This window comes from Chiloscyllium plagiosum, chromosome 9, assembly GCF_004010195.1.
Source record: "Chiloscyllium plagiosum isolate BGI_BamShark_2017 chromosome 9, ASM401019v2, whole genome shotgun sequence".
Taxonomy (NCBI): domain Eukaryota; kingdom Metazoa; phylum Chordata; class Chondrichthyes; order Orectolobiformes; family Hemiscylliidae; genus Chiloscyllium; species Chiloscyllium plagiosum.
In genome coordinates, this window is record NC_057718.1 from 26,857,959 (window position 1) to 26,882,818 (window position 24,860).

At 43.9% G+C, this 24,860-nt stretch overlaps 1 protein-coding gene across 6 annotated transcripts in view; it reads right to left on the reverse strand.

The window, feature by feature from the left end:
* LOC122552711 (CAP-Gly domain-containing linker protein 4-like) overlaps nucleotides 1-24,860 on the reverse strand; it is a 265,059-nt gene extending 240,199 nt beyond the window's left edge. For 2 of the 6 annotated variants that reach the window (XM_043695605.1, XM_043695606.1), the window contains exon 1: nucleotides 24,349-24,843. In XM_043695605.1, the coding sequence (XP_043551540.1) occupies nucleotides 24,349-24,631 (283 nt within the window). In that variant the 5' untranslated portion in view covers nucleotides 24,632-24,843. Of the gene's footprint in view, nucleotides 1-11,800; nucleotides 11,888-24,348 lie in introns of all 6 variants that reach the window. The other 4 variants (XM_043695609.1, XM_043695603.1, XM_043695604.1 and 1 more) reach the window with 4 other exon arrangements.

The following is a 24,860-nucleotide window of genomic DNA, read 5'->3' on the forward strand; positions in this document are numbered from 1 at the left end:
TTTGTGGAGGGCAGGTCGTGCCTCACAAACCTTATTGAATTCTTTGAAAAGGTGACGAAGGAGGTTGATGAGGGGATAGCGGTAGATGTGGTATATATGGATTTTAGTAAGGCGTTTGATAAGGTTCCCCATGGTAGGCTACTGCAGAAAATACGGAGATATGGCATTGAGGGTGAGTTGGAGGTTTGGATTAGGAATTGGCTGGATGGAAGAAGACAGAGGGTAGTAGTTGATGGCAAATGTTCATCTTGGAGTGCCGTCACTAGCGGTGTTCCGCAAGGATCTGTTTTGGGACCATTGCTGTTTGTCATTTTTATAAATGACCTGGAGGAGGGGTTAGAAGGTTTGGTGAGCAAGTTTGCGGATGATACGAAAGTTGGTGGAGTTGTTGACAGTGAGGAAGGATGTGGCAGGTTACAGCAGGATATAGAGAAGCTGCTGAGCTGGGCAGAAAGGTGGCAAATGGAGTTCAATGTGGGTAAGTGTGAGGTGATTCACTTTGGTAAGAGTAACAAAAAGACGGGGTGCTGGGCTAATGGTCGGATACTTGGTAGTGTGGATGAGCAAGGGATCTTGGTGTCCATGTACACAGATCTCTGAAAGTTGCCACCCAGGTAAATAGTGCGGTGAAGAAGGCATATGGCGTACTGGCTTTTATTGGTAGAGGAATTGAGTTCCGGAGCCCTGAGGTCATGTTGCAGTTGTATAAGACTCTGGTGTGGCCGCATCTGGAGTATTGTGTACAGTTTTGGTCACCATACTATAGGAAGGATGTGGAGGCACTGGAACGGGTGCAGAGGAGGTTTACCAGGATGTTGCCTGGTATTGTATGAGGAAAGGCTGAGGCACTTGGGGCTGTTTTCATTGGAGAATAGAAGGTTTAGGGGTGACTTGATAGAGGTGTACAAGATGATTAGGGGTTTAGATAGGGTTGACCATGAGAACCTTTTTCCACGTATGGAGTCAGCTATTACGAGGGGGCATAGCTTTAAATTAAGGGGTGGTAGGTATAGGACAGATGTTAGGGGTAGATTCTTTACTCAGCGAGTCGTGAGTTCATGGAATGCTCTGCCAGTAGCAGTGGTGGACTCTCCCTCTTTATGGGCATTTAAACAGGCATTGGATAGGCCAATGGAGGATAGTGGGCTAGTGTAGATTAGGTGGGCTTGGATCGGCGCAACATCGAGGGCCAAAGGGCCTGTACTGCGCTGTATTTTTCTATGTTCTATGTACTCACTACTGCAGATTCTCTGTAGGCCACACTTAAAACAACGACTAACTTATCTGATTCTGTGCTGTGAACTTGGCCCAACAGTTCCTCCATGATCAGTTGTGAATTTCACTATTTGATAATTTTCCCAGATGCTCTCCGATGTCCAGTGATACATGAATTCAAACAACAAAGGCAGTAACTGTGCAGGTTCGCTTTCCTCTCCTGCACTGTCCTCACCATGTGCTTCCTTTGTCCGTTCTTCTCCCTTTTAAAACTGCTATTGTTTTGACTTTTTTTTCCCAAAGTTCCAAAACAATGAAACAGTAATTACTGCTCCTGCAATTCGAGGAAATCACCTCCAGCACCTAAAATACCTCAAAAAAGGAGCAGCTGTTACAGCCAGATTTTTTTCCAGTCCTCCATTCTACTGAATACTTTCCTTTTTGGGGGTATGTGATGGTTTTGTCTTTACATACTACTTCCTATTGTTTGTCTGCAAGTTTACCCATAAAAGATTCAACTCAGTTTATTGGGATCAATTTATTCCTCATCCATTCAATCCTGTTCTGATTTTCTGATTCTATAAAGCTCACTAGCTTCAATTTAAAATCTTCATTTCCTACTCAGCCAAAGTGTCAATTTCAATAATATTATGTCTTCAAAAGAGTTACATTGTTTTCATTACTCACTGCCAATGCAGTACAGTCTGTTCCCTTGTGGATTCTAAAACTGTCACAACATCTTTGTATTTCATTGCCATTACTACTCAAGTTGTATGCTTGCCCATTATAAACATTAATATCTCCCACTTATCCACGTTGCTTTTGCTCTGTACTTCCCTAATGTCAGTACAGTTGGTTCTGATATAACATGATCTTTCATTTCTAACAGATGAGAATAAAACTAAGAGTGGACCAAGGTTTCGCAGAAGGAATGGTCCCTGCAGAAGACTGGCAACGGAAGGGAGGGGAATATGGGTCTGGTAGTGGCATCTCACTCGGCGTGACTTTTCCTTCACCTTTACTGAAATCTTTTCCAATCCATGGCTGTGGTAATGTTACTATGTTTATCACCAATGTTACTACTACACCTTCTTTCCCTATCTCACCATTCTTTGTAAAGGATTGTTAGAAATTGAAAATATGGTCAGTATCAGATTCAAAGAGGAAAGGAACAAGTTAGTGCTGCTGTAAGCATTGTTTTAATAGAATCTGTTTGTGGTTTTGCTTTGTGAAATAAAGTATCCCTAAGTAATGGCAGTCAGACTGAGTGAGAGCTTTTTTTTTAAATTCATTCACAGGATGAAGGTGTCACTGGCCAGGCCTGGACTTATTGCTCATCCCCTAATTGCCCAGAGGGCAGCAATTAAAAAAGTCAACCACAGCACTAAAGGACATTAGTGAACCAGATGGGTTTTTCCTGACAATCGATTTATGGTCATTAGTAGACTATTCCAAATATTTATTGAATGCAAATTCCACCATCTGTTGTGGGAGGATTCAAACCCAGGTCCACACAACATTACCTGAGTCCAGCAATAATACCATTAGATCATTGCCTCCCCTACTATCCAGAAGTGCTCTGACACACAACTGAACTCTTCTCCCCATCACCAAATCATATGGTATTTTTTCTTCTATTAAAAACCACCAGTAAACATCCATGTTTTCCAATTGATTAATTTACATGCAAAGCCCGTTAAAGGCAACGCAGACCACTAAAGTTGAAGGGGAGGTAAGGAGAGAGGGAAGGGGCTCAATCAAAATGCAGCTGGAAGGGAAGATAAGCACTCTATACCCAACAGTACTCACCTTTTTCTAAAGACAATGAAAGTATTGGTGGACACTCCAGGCACAAACACAGCCACGGAAAAGGGGCAAGCAGTCAGCAGCTCCCTCCTCAATGCCCATTGCCTGCACCTGTTAAAGGCCAACTTGGCCAGGTTCAGGACCAGAATCCACCAACATACAAACATTTATTCTCGCCAGATGTCCAAAAATTAAGAGTGTGGGGTTGAAGTGTGACTGAAGTTACAACAGAATATTCTTCAAATAAAGTAAAAAGAGGATGCAACTGTCCACAACCAATATATATATGGTCCATGGAATTCACAACTCCACAAAATAAATAGAAAACAAAAATGCTGGCAATCACAGGGGGTCAGGCAACATCAATGAAGAGAAAGCAAGCTAACGTTTCGTGTCCAGGTGGCTCTGCTGTGATCTCCAGCATTTTTGTAGTAGTAATTTGTCCCATAAAATAAATTGTCCCAGCAGTAATTTGTCCCATAAAATAAATTGTTGGGTTGGGAGTCCGTGAAACACCGCAATCTGTAGTTACACAGGATTACTGAGTGCAACACTCTCCACCCCAAATTCCCAATAGAAAATGAGAGGACTTCTGCCTAGATGGCCCTCCACTGGGACCCTCATCACCTAGTGGTAAAAAAACATGCCAAAGAATGTCCAGGTAATGAATGAAGGAATAGAAATGAATGGTGTACAGCCCAGTATGTACAAAATTGCCTCACCAGTCAGAAGGACACAAGGGCATTTCAATGAGAAGGCTCAGGTTGCCGGTGAGAGCATGAAAGTGAATCAGGAACCAGGGGTTGATGTGGAATTCCCTCTCAGCAGTGGTCCGTGCTGATGGGATCCCACTGTACACCTAAGCATTATTCAACTGATGTGCAACATCAGGTCCAAACACTAACATTTTAAGGCAATGTACAGCATTGGTTATGAGCTGGACATCCACCGTCATCCTATTTGCCAATTCCTGCTGCAACATCCAGCCCAGGCCACTCCACCCAACACGTTTCCAATTCTGATCACCACCCACGTCCGTGGCCCTCTCTTCTGCCAGCCATCTGATCCAGTGATGGTGGAGGAGTGGAAATCTGACGATAATTGTTACTCCTGACAGCAGGCATTTTGAACTGACCATATTTTAATCATTGACATGTGCTGGTAAGAGACAGACAAGTGTCCTGAGGGAGACTTGAAGACCCTCATGGTCTATGAACAGAGACTGCAAGTTAGAGTTGAGGTTACGCATTCAGTGAAAAAAATACGCTACATCATCTGCATGGAGGTTTGGTGCAAAAGGTATCACTGCAGGATCTGTGAACAAAAAGTCGCTACTGGGGTGGGGAGGCACAACAGCGACTGTCTGCCCTCCTCAATGAGCCGCACCAGGAATTTCTAAAAAATAAAGTGTCAACCTGGTGATGCTAACAAACAGGATTAATACCATGGTAAACAGCATCAAGTAGCAAGTGACAGAGCGAAGTGATCTCACAATGAACAGATCAGATCTAAGCTCTGCAGTCAGTAACTTATTCCTGACACCCCAGAGCCTGTCTATCATCCATAATGTGGAAATCAAGACTTCCCACTTGCCTGGATGGGTACAGCTCCAACAACACTCAAGAAGCTTGACACCATCCAGGACAAAGCAGCCCATTTGGTTGCATCAGATCTACAAAATTCACTCCCTCCACCACCATACCTCAGTCACAGCAGTCTATCGACAAGATGTGCTGCAGAAATTCACCAAAGGTCCTTCGGCAGCACCCCACAAACCCCTAACCAATTCCATCTAGAAGGACAAGGGCAGCAGAAACATGGGGACACCACAACCTGCACGTTTCCCTCCAAGCCATTCACTATCATGATTTGGAAATATATTGCCATTCGTTCGCTGTCGCTGGGTCAAAATCCTGGAACTCTCTCCCTAATGGCATTGTGGGTCAACCAACAGCAGGTGGAGTGCAGTGGTTCAAGAAGGCAATCCACTACTAACACCTTCTCAGGGGCATCTAGAGATGGGAAATAATGGCTGACTAGCCCACATTCCATAAGTGAAAAAAAACTCCATCAAATCTGTGTAGCGATTGAGTGCATCTTCTTGTCCCAGAAGAAAGAATAGAGGCATAGAATACATAAGCAAGGAGTTTATGTTGAAATACTGCTTAGGCCCCAGCTCGAGTATTGTGGCCAGTTCTGGGCACCATGTAGGATGGCCAAGTAGCGGGTGAAGATGGGAAAATGAAGAGTATGCAGCAATAGCCCATTCAGGAAACATTTCCATGCTGTTCAAATGGGCACAGGTAGGATTTGCCCAAGATTGCTAAGTTCCTTTAAATTCCTTCCTTGCTGTCTATCTTGAAGTTGATTAACTTTAGTACAATTTCCCTTTGAATAATAGTATTCAAAACTTGAAGATTTAAGGGGCAACTTTTTCACACAAAGGATGGGACGTGTATGGAATTAGCTGCCAGAGGAAGGGATGGAGACTGGTAAAATTGCAACATTTAAAAGGCATTTGGATGGGTATATGAATAGAAAGGGTTTGGAGAGATATGGGCCGGGTGCTGGCAGGTGGGTCTAGATTGGGTTGGGATGTCTGGTTGGCATGGACGGGTTGGACCGAAGGGTCTGTTTCCATGCTGTACATCTCTATGACTCTACCTGATTTCTGTAAATTTAACTCTTCTTGAAGTGAAGAACTGCTCAACTACCTAATTAGGATTGGAACACCTACTTGGTTTTACTCATTCACAGGATGTGGGCATCGCTGATAAGGCTAGCAATTATTGTTCATCCCTAATTGTCCTTAGAAGATGCTGGTGAGTTATCTTCATGATCCACTGTAGAAGATACTCGCATGGTGATGTTAGGTAGTAATTCCAGGATTTTGACCTAGCAATGCTATAATTCTAAATTCGGATGGTGAAGGAGGAGGAGAATTTGTAGGTGCTGATATTCCAATGCACATGCTTCTAGAGGTATGATTAGTAGAGAGGCCAATAAATTTAAGGTAAGATGTCGAAGGCGAACAAGAAATTTAAGAAGTTTTCTCATCCAGAGGATGGTGGGAGTCTGGAACTCACTGCCTGAAAGGTTGAATAAGAAAAATCTCAAAACACTTAATCAGTATTTAAATATTCACCTATGTTGTTTAGCCTCCAGAGCTATAGACCAAATAGTTGAAAATAGAATTAATATCATCAGATCTTTGTTGAGCAGCATGGTCACACTAGCCTTTCTGTGCTGTAAACGTCTACGTCATCAATCATATGAGGACCTATTTATGCATACCTTGGTTGCTTGGCAGAAAGCAATCTTCTATCCATATTAGTATGTTACCCCTGAACATATGTGCTTCTACTTTGCACAATATTCTTTTATTTGGAAACTTATCAAATACCTATTGAAAATTCAAGTACTGTATATTAACACCTTCAAAAAACTGCAATTAACTGGTTAAATAGACATTCCTACCGGCACACAAATACACAGATTAGCCAAGGAACTACACTGCAGATTGAAACACTTCATCGCAGGCTCAAAATACTCCATCCATTCAACACAGGAATTGCTCAACAACATCAACAAAGGTGAAATTATGGTCTCATTTGACACTACAGCGCTGTTCACCTCTATCAATATAACACGAGCAAAGGAAACGCTGGCCGCATTTTTAAACAAACCGACAAAAAAACTAGCAGCAAAGGTAATATTATAAAACTACTGAACCTATGCCTGACCTCACATTTCATCTTTAATGACCAGGTATACAAACAAATCAATGGGACCCCCATAGGCTCACCCATCTCTGGGCTCATTGCTGAATCAGTAATGCAAATTCTAGAAAGCACACCTCTCCACCAGATCCAACCCAAACTATGGATCAGACACGTAGATGATACCTTTATTATCATTAAATGGTCCAAGTTGGAAAGTGTACACCACCTCATCAATAGCATACTCACTGCGATCAAATTCACCAGAGAAGAAGAGAACAATAACCAACTCCTACACACATCTTTGAGATATGACCATCTCTTAATATTATCCATTGACTACTGGCCCTATAGCTTTATCATGCTAACCATCATGCTGCACTATTTCCCCACTAAAACCAGGGTGGTTGTGACTGTCCATGAAAACCCACCCTTCCCCAACATCATCTATACTGTCTCCCCATTGAATCTAGAGTGCTTGTGATTGATGATCCTCCACCTCCCCCATAACTCCTCATATTCCCCCATTTTAAATTTCTCCCTTCATACTTATTGTCCGCTCTGCATCCCTGAATGCTGCTTTGAGTTTCTCAGATTGACTTCCCTACCAGAGCAGTGGCCCCAGATTCCCTGATAACCCCATTTGACTTCAATTGAGCTGACTCCCAGGAGTGACTTGACTGAACTTGGACACCCCGACTGATGGCTGAACAGACCCATAACTGATTTTTGTAGAGTTCCCTAAATGATTGACCCCGGTTCCCCTGGCTGGTCCCACTACACTTGTAGAACTGACAGTGGCCCATCCTCTAAACTGTAATCATACCAGCCTGGATGCTCCAAGCGACCAACTGACAATGCACAAGCCCCTGTACTGAAACTGAACAATGTCACTGATATACTGAAGGCTGTGGCCTTTGGCCTGATTGAACAGGACTCCCCTTAGACATTGAGACATGCCATTTGGTTGAAGCACAAGCAATGTGTTTCATGGCGGTGCAGTTGTGAAAATTAACATAGTATGGTCTTTCACAGCAACATGTCCACCCTTGACTACTCACAGTTGACAAAGACAACTGCCCTTTGAGCTTGCACTAAAAGGCAAGGCAAAACTATTGTGAGCCTATAAGTTCTGGCTGAGGGAACAAAGTCCACAAAGCCGAGGCAAGGCAGAGATGCTGTGAGGATCCAAGTAGATGCAGAATGAGTAAGCACTAAAGGCAAGCAAGGACACCTAAGGTGCAACCTGGTCAAATCCATGAGACTGATGTCTGTGCCCCTGTGCGTAAACTGCCCGGACAAGAACAGGACAATGATAAGTGTGACTGCACTCACAATAGCAGCAATGAAGCACAGACTTTTAATGTATTTGGATCAGAGGAATGTCGTGACGATTCACTGAGGTAGGTGTGTGTGTGCGTATATGTTCGTATGTGTATGGCCATGACATGAGACATTGAGAACTGCTGTCCAGGATGGAGATCCAGAGGTGCCAGTAGTGTTTTGGAGTCTCCAGGTTCCCACTCTGATTTTCATAGTTTCTATCTGGCACAAGAGACAATGGGAAATTACATAGCATGAGAATAGGTGCTAATGATATGTAAATATATGCAAATTAATGCAGAAAGGTATCTTGTTGTTCATTAATGAAATTCTCATCATGCCATTCAAAACTTGGTTGCAGAATCTGAATTTTTCTCAATGTTAAGAACCTTATTTCTGCCAAATCATTTTATCAACTGACTTGTCAGTGTCATACAATTCACAGAGTGAAGGTTCTGCCTATAGTCCGTAATTAATTACTGATACATTGAAGTCTTAAATAATAGAGTTTGTTTTGTTAAAACAGTTTGTTTGACACAAAAGCTAAAGGAGGCTGGAAATGCAAGTTCTGAGAATGTAATTCAGTAACTGTCTGGAAAATTCCTGTGTGGATCATATTCAGTTCTGAGAGAGAGGCCAAGAAACTTAATACCTGGAGGGTGACAAGGATGTTCAAAGATACAAATGAACAGTTGTGATGCAAAAACTAATCTGTATTCTCCTGTGATTGTCGGGATAATGGCGGCCAATTACCACCTTAGCAGAAACCATCTCCTGAGTTCTATCCCAGTCTGTTGACGTGATAGTAGATAAAAGAAAGCAGTTCTGAGCAACAGACATGTTCATGTTTTCCCCTTCCAGGAATATACAAGAGAGAGGATTTTTTTAAAAAATCATCTGCAAGTTATTCTCAACATGTTGTTCTGTTTTAGTTTTATGGTGCTGGTGTGCTGCTCCAAAAGGTCAAAGAAGAACACCCAATAGGTATCCCTGCATTTGACAGTAAAGGAAAAAGTCTCTTTCACTGATAATCGGAAGCAAGTCACAAGCTAACCCAAGAATGTCTGGTCAAATTGGTTCCTTGTAAAACATAAATACTTTGGAAACAAAAACAGTAATTACTGGGGAAGTTCAGCAGGTCTGGCAGCATCTGTGGAGAGAAGAGAGTGTGGCGCTGGAAAAGCACAACAGGTCAGGCAGCATCCGGGCTTCCAAATGAAGGGCTTATGCCCGAAACATTGGTTGTTCTGCTCCCCGAATGCTGCCTGACCTGCTGTGCTTTTCCAGACTCTGATCTCCAGCATCTGCAGTCCTCGCTTTCGCCTTCTGTGGAGATAAATCAAGGTTAATGTTTTGGATCAAGTGACCCTTCCTCAGAGCATATGGTTACTATTAGGGGTCCTGTTGACCACTTCCACTGGTACCTTTTTCCTCTACTATTTCTTCTCTCCATCTAAATCAATTCTCCATCCTGATCACCTGAACCAAGATGCTTTCTAACTATTGCACAAATGTCATTTTTGATTCCTTCCACCCCATGGATGCAATAGCTCAAGAAGGCAGCTGACCACAATCTTATGAAGGATAATACGATATGGACAATAAATTTTGGCCAACCCGCAATTCCAACAACCTATGTATAATTAAAAAAAAGGGTGGGTTCTTAGACTCTCTGCTGCTAGAGATGGTCATTACTTCGCACTTGTGTACCATAAAAGTTACATGTTACTTTTCAATCTAAACCTAAACTATTCAAGGTCTTGCCTACAAGCAGGGAAAGACTGCTTCATTTTCTAAGGAATTGTAAAAGAAGCTGACACTATGCATACATCTCTATTTCTGACCTAGGGAAAGGTAAGTGATGAAGTAACTGCAGATGATTGGCTGTAACCAATTCCGGTAAACTTGTACAGCTTAAATTATTGATTTTCAACAACCATGACCCTCTTACTTTGTCCTTGCATGACCGCAGTTGAGTTCCCTATCCAAATCTAATTCACTTAAATTATACAGTTTCTTGAGAAGTCGTTTGATTAAATGTCACCTCGATGTCCATGCCAATCACTCTCACCCGACTTGTGGAATTCCAGTGACTTAGTCCATGTTTGGATGAAAGCTGTACTGAGGTTTGCAGCTCAGTAAACCGTAAGCTTATATGAGAAGGCCATGACCAGGTTTTCTTAACAACACTGTTTTTAACACTTGCTAAAATTTTGCTGATGGGACTGTGAATTACTGGATTGGATTTGTTCTGCTCTTTGCGGACAAAACACACTTGTCAGGTGTCAGTGTTGTAATTGTATTGGAACAGCTTGTTACAGGACCTGCTGGTTCTAAAGAATATCTTCAGTACTGAAGCATGGACAGTGTCAAGACCTGTATCCAGTCTGTCCTGCAGTTTCATGCTGGTGCATGAAGTAAATCAAATTGGTTGATCACCTGTACTGTTAGGATCCACAGGATGAGTTCAAAACAGAACATTGAGTTTTTTGAGGAAGTAACAAAGACGATTAATGAGGGAAGAGCAGTAGATGTGATCTATATGGACTTCAGTAAGGCATTCGACAAGGTTCCCCATAGCAAGGTTAGATCTCATGGAATACAGGGAGAACTAGTCATTTGGATACAGAACTGGCTCAAAGACAGAGAGTGGTGGTGGAGGGTTGTTTTTCAGACTGGAGGCCTGTGATCAGTGGAGTGCCACAAGGATGGGTGCTGGGTCCTCTACTTTTTGTCATTTACATAAATGATTTGGATGCTGCATAAGAGGTACAGTTAGTAAGTTTGCAGATGACACCAAAATTGGAGGTGTAGTGGACAGCGAAGAGGGTTACCTCAGATTACAACAGGATCTGGACCAGATGGGCCAATGGGCTGAAAAGTGGCAGAGGGAGTTTAATTCAGATAAATGCGAGGTGCTGCATTTTGGGAAAGCAAATCTTAGCAGAACTTATACACTTAATGGTAAGGTCCTAGGGAGTGGTGCTGAACAAAGAGACCTTGAAGTGCAGGTTCATAGTTCCTTGAAAGTGAAGTCGCAGGTAGATAGGATAGTGAAGAAGGTGTTTGGTATGGTTTTCTTGGTCACAGCACTGAGTATAAGGAATTGGGAAGTCATGTTGTGGCTGTACAGGATATTGGTTAGGCCACTGTTGGAATATTGCACGCAATTCTGGTCTCCTTCCTGTCAGAAAGATGTGAAACTTGAAAGGGTTCAGAAAAGATTTACAAGGATGTTGCCAGGGTTGGAGGATTTGGAGCTATAGGGAGAGGTTGAACAGGCTGGGGCTGTTTTCCCTGGAGCATTGGAGGCTGAGGGGTGACCTTATAGAGGTTTACAAAATTATGAGATGCATGGATAGGATAAATAGACAAAGTCTTTTCCCTGGGGTGGAGGAGTCCAGAACTAGAGGGCATAGGTTTAGGGTGACAGGGGAAAGATATAAAAGAGACCTAAGGGGAAGCTTTTTCACACAGAGGGTGGTATGAGTATGGAATGAGCTGCTAGAGGAAGTTGTGGAGGCTGGTACAGTTGCAACATTTAACTGCCATTTGGATGGGTATATGAATAGGAAGGGTTTAGAGGGATATGGGCCAGGTGCTAGTAGGTGGGACTAGATTGGGTTGGGATATCTGGTCGGATGGACGGGTTGGACCGAAGGGTCTGTTTCCATGCTGTACATCTCTATGACTCCTCACTTCTGGCTAGAAATAGTAGTCTTGATGTTTGTACTCACGAGTAAGACTCTACCATATTTGAGGATGGGAAATTCATGGAACCTCTTCCTCCCATTAACTTTTCAGTTCAACATCACCATTCGTATCTGGAAGTGGTAAAACCGATCCATCTTAGCTGAACATCACTTAGCTTGGCCCATAGCATATTTTTTCCCCTATTTAGTGTGCATATATCCCTGTGTAGTAGTCTCACTAAATTAACCTCTCATTTTAAAGTACACCAGTTGCTGTTCCTGGCAAGTTCTTCTACAATCCATATTGAACCATGAGGCTGAATTTAAGGCTATACACAAGGCAACTCTGGAGTCAAGAGGACTTAAAAATGTGTTGCTGGAAAAGCGCAGCAGGTCTGGCAGCATCAAAGGAGAAGGAGAATCAACGTTTCGGCATTCCTGAAGAAGGGCGTATGCCCAAAACGTCGATTCTCCTTCTCCTTTGATGCTGCCTGACCTGCTGCGCTTTTCCAGCAACAAAATTTTAAGCTCTGATCCCCAGCATCTGCAGTCCTCACTTTCTCCTAGTCAAGAGGACTTAGTCAGCCTTCAGGCTCACCACCACTTTTTCAAGGAAATAAGGGGTTGGGCAATAAGTGCTGCCAGTGGTACTCACATCCCATGAAAAATTAAAGAAAAGGTACAATGCGGAGCACTCTGCTCACCTCTGCCCCAATTAAGTCCAAACTGCTCCTGCCCTGCAACTAAAAAGGTTATCAAATGGCCAATTAATCACACTGATATTCAGCAGGTTAGTGATTTGCCATTGAAAAATAATTCAGTTTGCTAAACAAGCTTCCGATGGGAGTCTCTCGTTCAAATGCAGTTATTGCCTGATTAAGCAGCCCTGAATCAGGAAGGGTGAGGATGGCCCATTGACAGCAACCCTCCTGTTCTTGATGCTAACCTTCTTGATCCCTATCCCGTGAATCCAGTCCACCCTCGGTCATCCATGGCCCAGGTCCTTAGGTAGTCCTGGACCTCTGCCCGGGTGTGCGCTGATGGTTGTCATTGCTCCTGATAGGCATATATTGCAGCAAGCCTTCCAAAAAAGAGGCAATGAAAGGCATTTTCCAACAGTTCTCCAGTTGATAGGCTAGAGCGCCATCACCTGCAGTAAATACTGCCCATGGCTTTTTTATATAATTGAGCAAAAGATATGCCAGGTTAGAAAACCTACCGGTCTGGCGGAATATAATCCAGTTGATGTATTACAGAACCTTTTGGATATCTAGTTTTGATTCTAGATCTGTTATGAATCTATTCCATTTAGCATGGAGGCACTGATAAACTTCAGGTGTCGCATTTTGGAAAGGCAAATCAGGGCAGGACTTATACACTTCATGATAAAGGTCCTGGGGAGTGCTGCTGAACAAAGAAACCTTGGAGTGCTGGTTCATAGTTCCCTGAAAGTGGAGTTGCAGGTAGATAGGATAGTGAAGAAGGTGTTTGGTATGGTTTTCTAGGTCACGGCACTGAGTATAAGGAATTGGGAAGTCATGTTGTGGCTGGACAGGACATTGGTTAGGCCACTTTTGGAATACTGTGTGCAATTCTGGTCTTCTTCCTATAGGAAGGATGTTGTGAAACTTGAAAAAGTTCAAGAAAAGGTTTGCAAGAATGTTGCCATGGTTGGAGGATCTGAACGATAAGGAGAGGCTGAATAGGCTGGGGCTGTTTTCCTTGGAGTGTTGGAACTTGAGGGGTTTCATAGAAAATAGTTTAGCAGAATCCCTACAGTGTGGAAGCAGGTAGGGAGGTAGACTCCCTCATTCCTGTTAAGCATTGTGACAAGAATGATAGCAAGAAACATTCTGGTGATAGAATTGCAGGTGGTGAACACAAAAGAAAGGCAATAACACTAGAGGCTAGATATTATAAAGCATTTTGAGCTTAAGGATAAGAACTTATAGGGGATTATAAAATTTGAGGGGCATGGATAGTGTAAATAGATAAGGGGCAACATTTTCACACAGTGTGGTGCATGTATGGAATGAGCTGCCAGAGGAAGTGGTGGAGGCTGGTACAATTACAACATTTAAAGGAATCTGGATGGGCACATGAATCAGAAGGGTTTAGAGCAATATGGGACAAGTGCTGACGAATGGGATTAGATTAGAATTGTAGAGTCATAGAGCTGTACAGCAGGGAAACAGACCCTTCGTTCCAACTCTTCCATGCCAACCAGAAATCCTAATCTAATCTAGCCCCACTTGCCATCACACAGCCCATATCCCTCCAACCCCTTCCTATTCATATACCGATCCAGATGCCTTTTAAATATTGCAATTGTACCAGCCTCCACCACTTCCTCTGGCAGCTCATTCCTTACATGCACCACCCTCTGCATGAAAACGTTGCCCCTTGGGTCTTTTTTATACCTTTCCCCTCTCACCCTACACCCATGCTTTCCAGTTCTGGACTCCCCCACTCCAGGGAAAAGACTTTGGCTATTTATCCAATCCACGCCCTTCATGATTTCATAAACCTCTATAAGGTCACCCCGAGCCTCCAACCCTTGAGGGAAAACAGCCCCAGCCTAATCAAGCCCTCCCTATAGCTCAAATTCTCCAACCTGGGCAACTTCCTTGTAAATCTTTTCTGAACACTTTCAAGTTTCACAACAACTTTCTGATAAGAAGGAGACCAGAATTGCACGCAATATTCCAAAAGTGGCCTAACCAACATCCTATACAGCCGCAACATGACCTCCCAACTCCTGTACTCAATACTCTGACCAATTAAGGAAAGCATACCAAACCTTCCCCTCTCTGAGGCTGAGTGTGCTGTTCTCATCAAAGGAATCAGCTTTGTACCCTTACGTCCCCACTTCAATGAATTCCGGGCTCAACATGATGCTGAGCTCTTCTTCCTTCGCCTTTGCGCTCACTTCTTTGGGCAAGAGTCCTCCCCCCGCTCCACATGTCCTTTCACATCCCTCCAACAAACATTCCACCTCTAATTGGACACCCCCATCAGGACAATTTCCTACCCTCGATCTTTTCATTGACAATTGTCGATGGAACATTGGCAACCTTAATTTCTCTGCCCCTCTTACCCATTCCAACCTCTCTCCATCCGAACTTTCTGCCCTTCGCTCCCTTAGGTCCAACCCCAACCTTGTCATCAAACCTGCTGACAAAGGGGGTGCTGTTGTTGTCTGGCATACTGACCTCTACCTCGCAGAGGCTGAGCGCCAACTCTCAGATTCCTCCTCCTACCTCCCCCTGGAACATAACCACACCACTGAGCATCAAGCCATTGTCTCCAACACCGTGACTGACCTCATTTCCTCCGGATGTTTCCCCCCCTCAGCTTCCATAGTCTCCCAACCCCGGATAGCCCATTTCTACCTACTCCCCAAAATCCACAAGAAGGACTGTCCCGGTAGGCCCACTGTGTCAGCATGCTCCTGCCCCACTGAACTTATTTCCTCCTACCTTGACTCCACTCTTACTCCTCTGGTTCACTCCCTCCCCACCTACATCCGGGATTCCTCTGATGCCCTGCGACACATTGACAGCTTTCAATTCGCAGGCCCTAACCACCTTCTATTCACCATGGATGTGCAATCTCTTTACACCTCCATCCTACACCAAGACGGCTTGAAAGCTCTTCGCTTCTTTCTCGAAAAGAGGCCTGAACAATCTCCATCCACCACAACTCTCCTCCGCCTGGCTGAACTTGTTCTCTCTCTCAACAACTTCTCCTTCAACTCATCCAATTTTCTCCAAATCAAAGGTGTAGCAATGGGTACCCGCATGGGTCCTAGCTATGCCTGCCTTTTCATGGGGTATGTGGAACATTTCTTGTTCCAGGCCTACCCGGGTTCCCTCCCACAACTGCTTTATCGGTACATCGATGACAATTTCAGTGCGGCTTCATGCTCTTGTCCTGACCTGGAAAAATTCATAAACTTTGCTTCCAGTTTCCATCCCTCCATCACCTTCACCTGGTCTATCTCCGACACTTGCCTTCCTTTCCTTGACCTTTCTGTCTCCATTTCCAGCAATAGTCTATCCACTAATATCCATTACAAGCCGACTGACTCCCACAGCTATCTGGACTACAGCTCTTCTCACCCTACGTCCTGTAAGGACTCTATCCCTTTCTCTCAGCTCCTTTGCCTCCGCCACATTTGTCCCGATGAGGCCACTTTCCAAAGTGGTGCTCTTAATATGTGCTCCTTCTTCTCCAACAGTGGCTTCCCACCTACAGTTGTTGACAGGGCTCTTGACAGCATGCGGTCCATCTCCCGCGCCACGACCCTCACGCTCTCCCTCCCCTCCCAGATCAAGGATAGGGTCCCTCTTGTTCTCACCTTTCACCCCACCAGCCTTCACATGCAAAGAATAATCCTCCGCCATTTTCGTCAACTCGAACACGACACCACCAGTAAACACATCTTCCCTTCCCTCCCCCTGTCTGCATTCCACAGAGATCGTTCCCTCCAAGACAACCTAGTGCACTCCTCCATCACACCTAACACCTCTCCCATCACACACGGCACTTTCCCATCACACATGGCACCTTCCCATCACACCTAACACCTCTCCCATCACACACAGCACCTTCCCATGCAATCGCAGAAGGTGCAACACCTGCTCCTTTACCTCTTCCATTCTCACCATCCAAGGCTCCAAACACTCATTTCAGATTTAGCAGCGTTTCACTTTCAGTTTAGGCTATTGTATTTGTTGCTCTCAATGTGGTCTCCTCTATATCGGAGAGACAAAACGCCGACTGGGTGATCGCTTTGCTGAGCACCTTCGGTCCCGGACCTTCCCGTGGCTTGCCACTTCAACACACAATCCTGCTCCCATGCCCACATGTCTGTCCTTGGCCTGCTGCAATGTTCCATTGAAGCTCAACACAAACTAGAGGGACAGCATCTCATCTTCCGACTAGGCCCGTTACAGCCTGCCGGTCTCAACATTGAATTCAACAACTTCAGATGATTATTCCATCTCGACCCCTCTGTTTTCATTCTGCTCCATAATTTTATTTCAATTATTTTATTTATCTTTTTAAAATATTTTTTTCACTGTTCTGTACCTCTTATTTCTTGATTGTCTCTCTTTCTCTCGCTCCCCCCTCGCTAAATCAAAGGTGTAGCAATGGGTACCCGCATGGGTCCTAGCTATGCCTGCCTTTTCATGGGGTATGTGGAACATTTCTTGTTCCAGGCCTACCCGGGTTCCCTCCCACAACTGCTTTATCGGTACATCGATGACAATTTCAGTGCGGCTTCATGCTCTTGTCCTGACCTGGAAAAATTCATAAACTTTGCTTCCAGTTTCCATCCCTCCATCACCTTCACCTGGTCTATCTCCGACACTTGCCTTCCTTTCCTTGACCTTTCTGTCTCCATTTCCAGCAATAGTCTATCCACTAATATTCATTACAAGCCGACTGACTCCCACAGCTATCTGGACTACAGCTCTTCTCACCCTATGTCCTGTAAGGACTCTATCCCTTTCTCTCAGCTCCCTCGCCTCCACCGCATTTGTTCCGATGAGGTACTTTCCAAAGTGGTGCTCTTAATATGTGCTCCTTCTTCCCCAACCGTGGCTTCCCACCTACAGTTGTTGACAGGGCTCTCAACAGCATGCAGTCCATCTCCCGCGCCACTACTCTCACCCCCTCCCTCCCCTCCCAGAACAAGGATAGGGTCCCTCTTGTTCTCACCTTTCACCCCACCAGACTTCATACGCAAAGAATAATCCTCCATCATTTTCGCCAACTCCAACACGACACTAACACTAAACACATCTTCCCTTCCTCCCCCTATCTACATTCCACAGAGGTCATTCCCTCCGGGACAACCTAGTCCACTCCTCCATCACACCTAACACCTCTCCCATCACACACGGCACCTTCCCATGCAATCGCAGAGGTTCAACACCTGCCCCTTTACCTCTTCCATGCTCACCATCCAAGGCCCCAAACACTCATTTCAGATTAAGCAGTGTTTCACTTGTTTGAGAGCATTTCACTCTCAAGTTCACTCTTTCAATTTGGTCTATTGCATTCATTGCTCCCAATATGGTCTCCTCTATATCGGAGAGAAAAAATGCCAACTGGGTGATCGCTTTGCTGAGCATCTTCGGTCTGTACACAATCAGGTCTTGGACCTTCCCGTGGCTTGCCACTTTAACACACAATCCTGCTCCCATGGCTGTCCTTGGCCTACTGCAATGTTCCAGTGAAGCTCAACGCAAACTGGAGGAACAGCATCTCATCTTCCGACTATGCACGTTACAGCCTGCCGGTCTCAACACTGAATTCAACAACTTCAGATGATTATCCCATCCTGACCCCTCTGTTTTCATTCTGCTCCGTAATTTTATTTTTTTAAAATATATTTCTTTCACGTTCTGTACCTCTTATTTCTTGATTGTCTCTCTTTCTCTCGCTCCCCACTCTCTCATCATCTTTTTCCTCTCCTCTTCCCCCTTTGCTACCCTTCGCCCCTGTTTTCCATTTTGCCTTTGCTTCACCCATCCCCCCCAGCCCCCCCATATTTTGTCACATAGCACTGGCTTCAGTCTTGGTCATTCATAGCTCCTAATCTCCCTATAATCTCTCTATGCACTGTCATTATCACCTCTTTATTGCTACCATGCTTCTGGAGCCATGACTCACCTTCTCTCAGCCTAGTATAAATACCTCCCTATTTCTTTTTTCTAGCTTTGACAAAGGGTCACTTAGACTCGAAACATCAGCTCTTTTCTCTCCTTACAGATGCTGTAAGACTTGCTGAGATTTTCCAGATTTTCTCTTTTTTGATACCAAACACCTTCTTCACTATCCTATCTATCTGCAACGTTACTTTCAAGGAGCTATGAATCTCCACTCCAAGGTCTCTTTGTTCAGCAACACTCCCCAGGACCTTACCATTAAGTGTATAAATCCTGCTAAGATTTGCTTTCCCATGGGGAATCTTGTCGAATGCCTTGCTGAAGTCCATATAGATCACATCTACCGCTCTGCCCTCATCAATCCCCTTTGTTACTTCTTCAAAAAACTCAATCAAGTTTGTGAGACATGATTTCCCACGCACAAAGCCATGTTAACTATGCCTAATCAGTCCTTGCCTTTTCAAATACATGTACACCCTGTCCCTCAGGATTCCCTCCAACAACTTGCCCACCACCGATGTCAGGCTCACCAATCTATAGTTTCCTGGCTTGTCCTTACCACCTTTCTGAAACAGTGGTCCCACGTTAGCCAACCTCCAGTTTTCCGGCACCTCACCTGTGACTTATCGATGATACAAATATCTCAGCAAGGGGCCCAGCAATCACTTCCCTAGCTTCCCACAGAGTTCTAGGGAACACCTGATCAGGTCCTGGGGATTTATCTACCTTTATGCATTTCAAGACATCCAGCACTTTCTCCTCTGTAATATGGACATTTTTCAACATGTCACCATCTATTTTCCTACATTCTATATCTTCCATATCCTTCTCCACAATAAACACTGATGTAAAATACTTGTTTAGTATCTCCCCATCTCCTGCGGCTCCATACAAAGGCCGCCTTGCTAATCTTTGAGGGATCCTAGTTACCCTTTTGTCCTTAATGTATTTGTAAAAACCCTTTGGATTCTCCTTATCTCTATTTGCCAAAGCTATCTCGTGCCCCCTTTTTTGTGCTCTTGATTTCCCTGTTAAGTATACTCCTATTGCCTTTATACTCTAAGGATTCACTTGACCTGTCCTGTCGGTACCTGACATATGCTTCCTTCCTTTTTTAACCAAATCCTCAATTTCTCTAGTCAACCAGCATTCCCTACATCTACCAGCCTTTCCTTTCACCCTAACAGGAATATAATGTCTCTGGACTCTCATTATCTCATTTCTGAACGCTTCCCATTTTCCAGCTGTCCCTTTACCTGTGAACATCAGTTTTTGAAAGTTCTTGCCTAATACCATCAAAATTAACCTTCCTTCCATTTAGAACTTCAACTTTTAGATCTGGTCTATCCTTTTCCATCACTATTTTAAATCTAATAGAATTATGGTCGCTGGCCCCAAAGTGCTCCCCCACTGACGCCTCAGTCGCCTGCTTTGCCTTATTTCCCAAGAGAGGTCAAGTTTTGCACCTTCTCTAGTAGATACATCCACATACTGAATCAGAAAATTGTCTTGTACACACTTAACAAATTCCTCTCCATCTAAACACTTAACACTATGTCAGTTCCAATCTATGTTTGAAAAATTAAAATCCCCTACCATAACCATCATGTTATTCTTGCAGATAAATCTTCTTACAAGTTTGTTTCTCAATTTCCCACTGACTATTTGGGAGTTTATAATACAATCCCAATAAGGTGATCATCTCTTTCTTATTTCTCAGTTCCACCTAAGTAACCTCCCTGGTTGTATTTCCTGGAATATCCTCCCTAAGTACAGCTGTAACGCTATTCTTTATCAAAAACGCCACTCCCTCTCCTCTCTTGCCTCTCATTCTATCCTTCCTGTACCATTTGTATCCTGGAACATTAAGCTGCCAGTCCTGTCCATCCCTGAGCCACATTTCTGTTGTTGGTATGATATCCCAGTCCCATGTTCCTAACCATGCCATGAGTTCATCTGCCTTCACTGTTAGGCCTCTTGCTTTGAAATAAATGCAGTTTAATTTATCAGCCCTACCTTGTTCTCTGCTTTGTCCCTGCCTGCTCTGACTGTTTGATTCCCTTCTTCTCTCAACTGTACCAGGCTCAGATTGATCTCTTTCCTCACTATCTCCCTAGGTCCCCCAGTTGCCCACCCCCCATTCCCCACCACACCATCCCCCCACACACATTTTACTAGGTTAAATCCTCCCAAGCAGCTCTATCAATTCTTCTTGCCAGTACATTAGTCCCCTTCCCATTCAGATACAATCCATCCATCTTATTCAGGTCACTTCTACTCTAGAAGAGATTTCAATAATCCAACAATGTGAACACTTCTCCCATACACCAGCTCCTCAGTTACACATTCATCTGCTCTATCCTCCTATTCTTACCCTCACCAGCTCATAGAATCGGGAATAATCCAGATATTACTACCCTCGAGGACCTTTTAAATTCCTGCCTAACTTTCTATATTCTCCCTTCAGAATCTCATCCTATTCTCTTCCCATGTTATTGCTTTCAATGTGTACAATAACCTCCTGCTGATTTCTCTCCCCCTTGAGAACAGTCTGCACCCTCTCTGAGATATCCTTGATCCTGACACCAGGGAGGCAACACACAATTCTGATTTTTCAATGCTGGCTACTGAAACTTCTATCTGTGCCTCTGACTAGGCAGTACCCCAACACAATCAATCGCTTGGAACCCGACGTAGCCCTCATTACATTAGAGGCTGTTCTGATACCAGAAACTTGGCTGCTCGTGCTACATTTCCCTGAAAATCCATCAGCCCTACATTTTCCAAAGCAGCACACTTGATTGAAATGGGGATAGCCACAGAAAACTCTGCATTACCTGCCTACCTCTCTTACCTTTCCTGGAGTTAACCCATCGATATGACTGTATCTGCGGCTTTTCTCCCTCCTATAACTGCCTTCCATCACACCCCCTTGCTCTTGTGAAGTCCTCATTGCCTCGAACTGTTGCTCCAACTGATCCACTTGATTTGATAGGATTCGTGACCAACAGCATTTAATGCAGATATAAGCTTCCGTAACACGTAAACTCTCCCTAAACTTCCACATCCTACAAGAAGACCATATCTCTCTACTAAAGGCCATTTTTGCTACTTCCAATCTACATATCAAAAAATTACACTGTCTTATTTCTCTACAAAACACTGCTCCAGGCCAACTTAATACTTAAGTGACATATCTCAATATAACATATAATGAAGAAAGAACCCACTCTATTCACTATTGTACATTTACAGCAAGGCTATCCACTTAAAACTATCCATTTATCTGTTTCTGTGCTGTGACCTCTCCCAAAGAGGTTCCTCCAAGATTAGTTGTGAATTTCGCTGTTTGTTAAGTTTTCCTTGATGCACTCCGATGTCCAGCAATACATGAATTCAGACAGCAAAGGCAGTAACTGCGCAGGTTCACTGCTGTGTCAGTTAGCAATGTGGGTTTCTTTCTCTCTCTCTCTCCTGCACTGACCATGTGCTGCCAATTGTCTATCCTTCTCTCTTTTAAAAGTGCCGTTGTTTTGACTTTTTTTTCTCCGAAGTTCCAAAACAATGCAACAGCATATAAAACAATAATTGCTGCTCCTGAAATTCAAGGAAATCACCTTCAACACCTAAAATACCTCAAAAAAGAGCAGCCTGTCACAGCCAGAAACCTTTCCCCATACAGCCAGAAATTTTTTTAATTTAGGATATCTAGTTGGCATGGATAAGTTGGACCAAAGGGTCTGTTTCTGTGCTGTACATTTCTATGACTCTATGTTCTCTCTTGTTACATCGTCACCAGCTACACATCCAACCAGGGAGCTAAGCCCTTTAAGACACAACTAGATGAGTCAGTAGCAATGTAAACGACATTGATGCTCACCCATCTAGAGTATATTCTGTGCCTTGCTACCTTGAATGTTTCATCCAAGCACAACACATCCTACTTGTAGAACAAGACACACCCTGAAATGGTGATGGAGAGGTCCAGCATTGACTGAAAGATATGATTCTAATTATTACTACATTCAGGCTGTTTCTTGACCAATCTGTGGCACAATTTTCAAAATTTTAGCACAGATTATTCGACTTTTGTAGGGTTGACTGAGCTGGGGGTGTTAAGGCCAATAAGACAGTAAGAGTTGACTGCATGTGCAGTGTTAGTTCCGTTTTCTTATATTTCTTTCATTTTATATTTCTTGTACTTTTTTGTACTGGTGTTAATACAACAGAAAGGCTCCCTCAGACAATTCAACAGGCAGTTGAGAGTCAAATACATTACAGGTAATCCTCTGATAACACGCGTTCCGGCAGCATGATTTGCTTATGACGTCACTGAGGAATTAAGGAAAGGTATTTTTTGAGAACGCTTGCCTATGTTCTCAATGCACGTTTCCAGCTGTGATCGTTTCGCGCGCTTCCTTCTGCGCATCTGCCAATGGCTGCGCCGAGGTCTCTACACCGTTCTGTTCATGTGCCGATGTCATGCTAGTCTTCATGCCGTACTCCGCACGTGCCAGTACCAGCGCCAGGCTTCGTGCCATTCTACACATGCGCCAATGTCAGGGGCTGACAGAGCACTTTCTGTGAGGGGTATTGTACAGAGAGCAGCTTCCTGTGAAGGGTACACTACTCCTAAATAATCTCTTTTTTGAAAAAAATGGAGGGGCATTGTGACAAGAATGTTAGCAAGTAGCATCCTAGTAATAAAATTGTGAGTGGTGAACGCAAAAGAAAGTGTATAACACTGAAAGCGAAGCTAGATATTATAAAACATTCTGACCATAAGGAGAGAATATATGATATATCTCGCTTAACAGGAATGAAGGAGTCTACCTTATGCACCATGATGACCCTCTGTCCCTGCATTTTTTTTAATGTACTCTGTTAAATTTACTTTTGTTTCATTGATAAATAAGATTTATATCTTCATTCAGGCTGCCCCAGATTTTGTGTTAGACGTTTGGGTGATTTTTGAGCCATCATAAGTGATATTTTTGCTGGTCTGCCCTTAACCCCAAAATCCAGAGGGGCATGTTTAGGATAAATAGACAAGGTCTTTTCCCTGGGGTAGGGGTGTCCAGAACTAGAAGTTTAGGGTGAGAGGGGAAAGATTTAAAAGGGACCCAAGGGGCAACATTTTCACACAGAGGGTGATGCGTGTATGAAATGAGCTGCCCGAGGAAGTGATGGAGGCTGGTACAATTGTAACATTTAAAAGACGTCTGGATGGGTAGATGAAAAGGAAGGGTTCAGAGGGACATGGGCCAAGTGCTGGCAAATGGGACTAGATTAGGTTAGGATATCTGGTCAGCATGCACAGTCGGACCTAAGGGTCTGTGTTTCCATGCTGTATATCTCTATGACTTGTCCCATAGGCCCCATTATTTAAATTATGCGATTTTCTATTAAGCGAGGTTTCCCTGGAGCAACGACGGCGTAAGAGGAGAACTACCTGTACTCTACATCTGTTGTCACAAATACGTCAAAACATGTAAGGACAGCACATCGCCTTTTCTAAAGAATATCAGGGAACCCAAAAGATTTTATTGCACTCCAGTATCTGCATGTTCACTACTACCGGTAATAGCTTAATTCCACATCTATTTACTCAACTGAATTTAAATTCCTCCAGTTGTGGGATGTGAACTCGCCTCCGAATCATTGGTTCAGCCCTCAGGATTACGATCCATCTATAAAACCACTAAACCAGCCAAATCCCTAAGCGATCATACACCTGATGGGTTCTGTTAACATCGGACAACGGATTGTATTACGTTTATCGCAGGTTTCAAATATCCGTTCAACACTGACCAAAAATAAACAAAACATGTACGACATGTCCGACCATTAAAATATATCGTCACCCAGCAATTTAAGCAGCTTAAAGACTGCGAATGATAAACATTGCCTTACCCTGTGAAGAGTGCCGGTTTACCCAGTGCCGATGATCAGAATTCAGCGCTCGGTGCTGAGGGCTGTGACAGATTCTGTACCGAGTAACATGATCGCTGCAGTGATGCCAGGGGCAAATAACAGGGCCCCAACTCGCGCTCTGACTCCTCCACGGGACGGAGGTGGGCCGACACCAGTGCGCAGGCGCCGCCTCGAGCGGCCTAGCTCGAACTCGGTTAGGGCTGCTACAGTATTTGAAATGGGAGCAGTTTAACTGACCAGGGGCCGCGTAAGGTGAGGGCATGAATGGTGACAATAATTACTGTGTAACTGTAAACTAGTGGCTCACAATTCGGATATTTGTGTATGAAATTCAGGCTGACACTTTAGGGCAGATATCGAGGAAGAATAGTCTGTTCTGTCTCTGTCCTGTGCATCGAAAAGCCGGTTTGCCAATATTTAACTTCAGCCAGTATCAGCAAAAACGATACTATGTCATTGATTTGGTGCGTGGGACCCTGCGGTGCACAAAT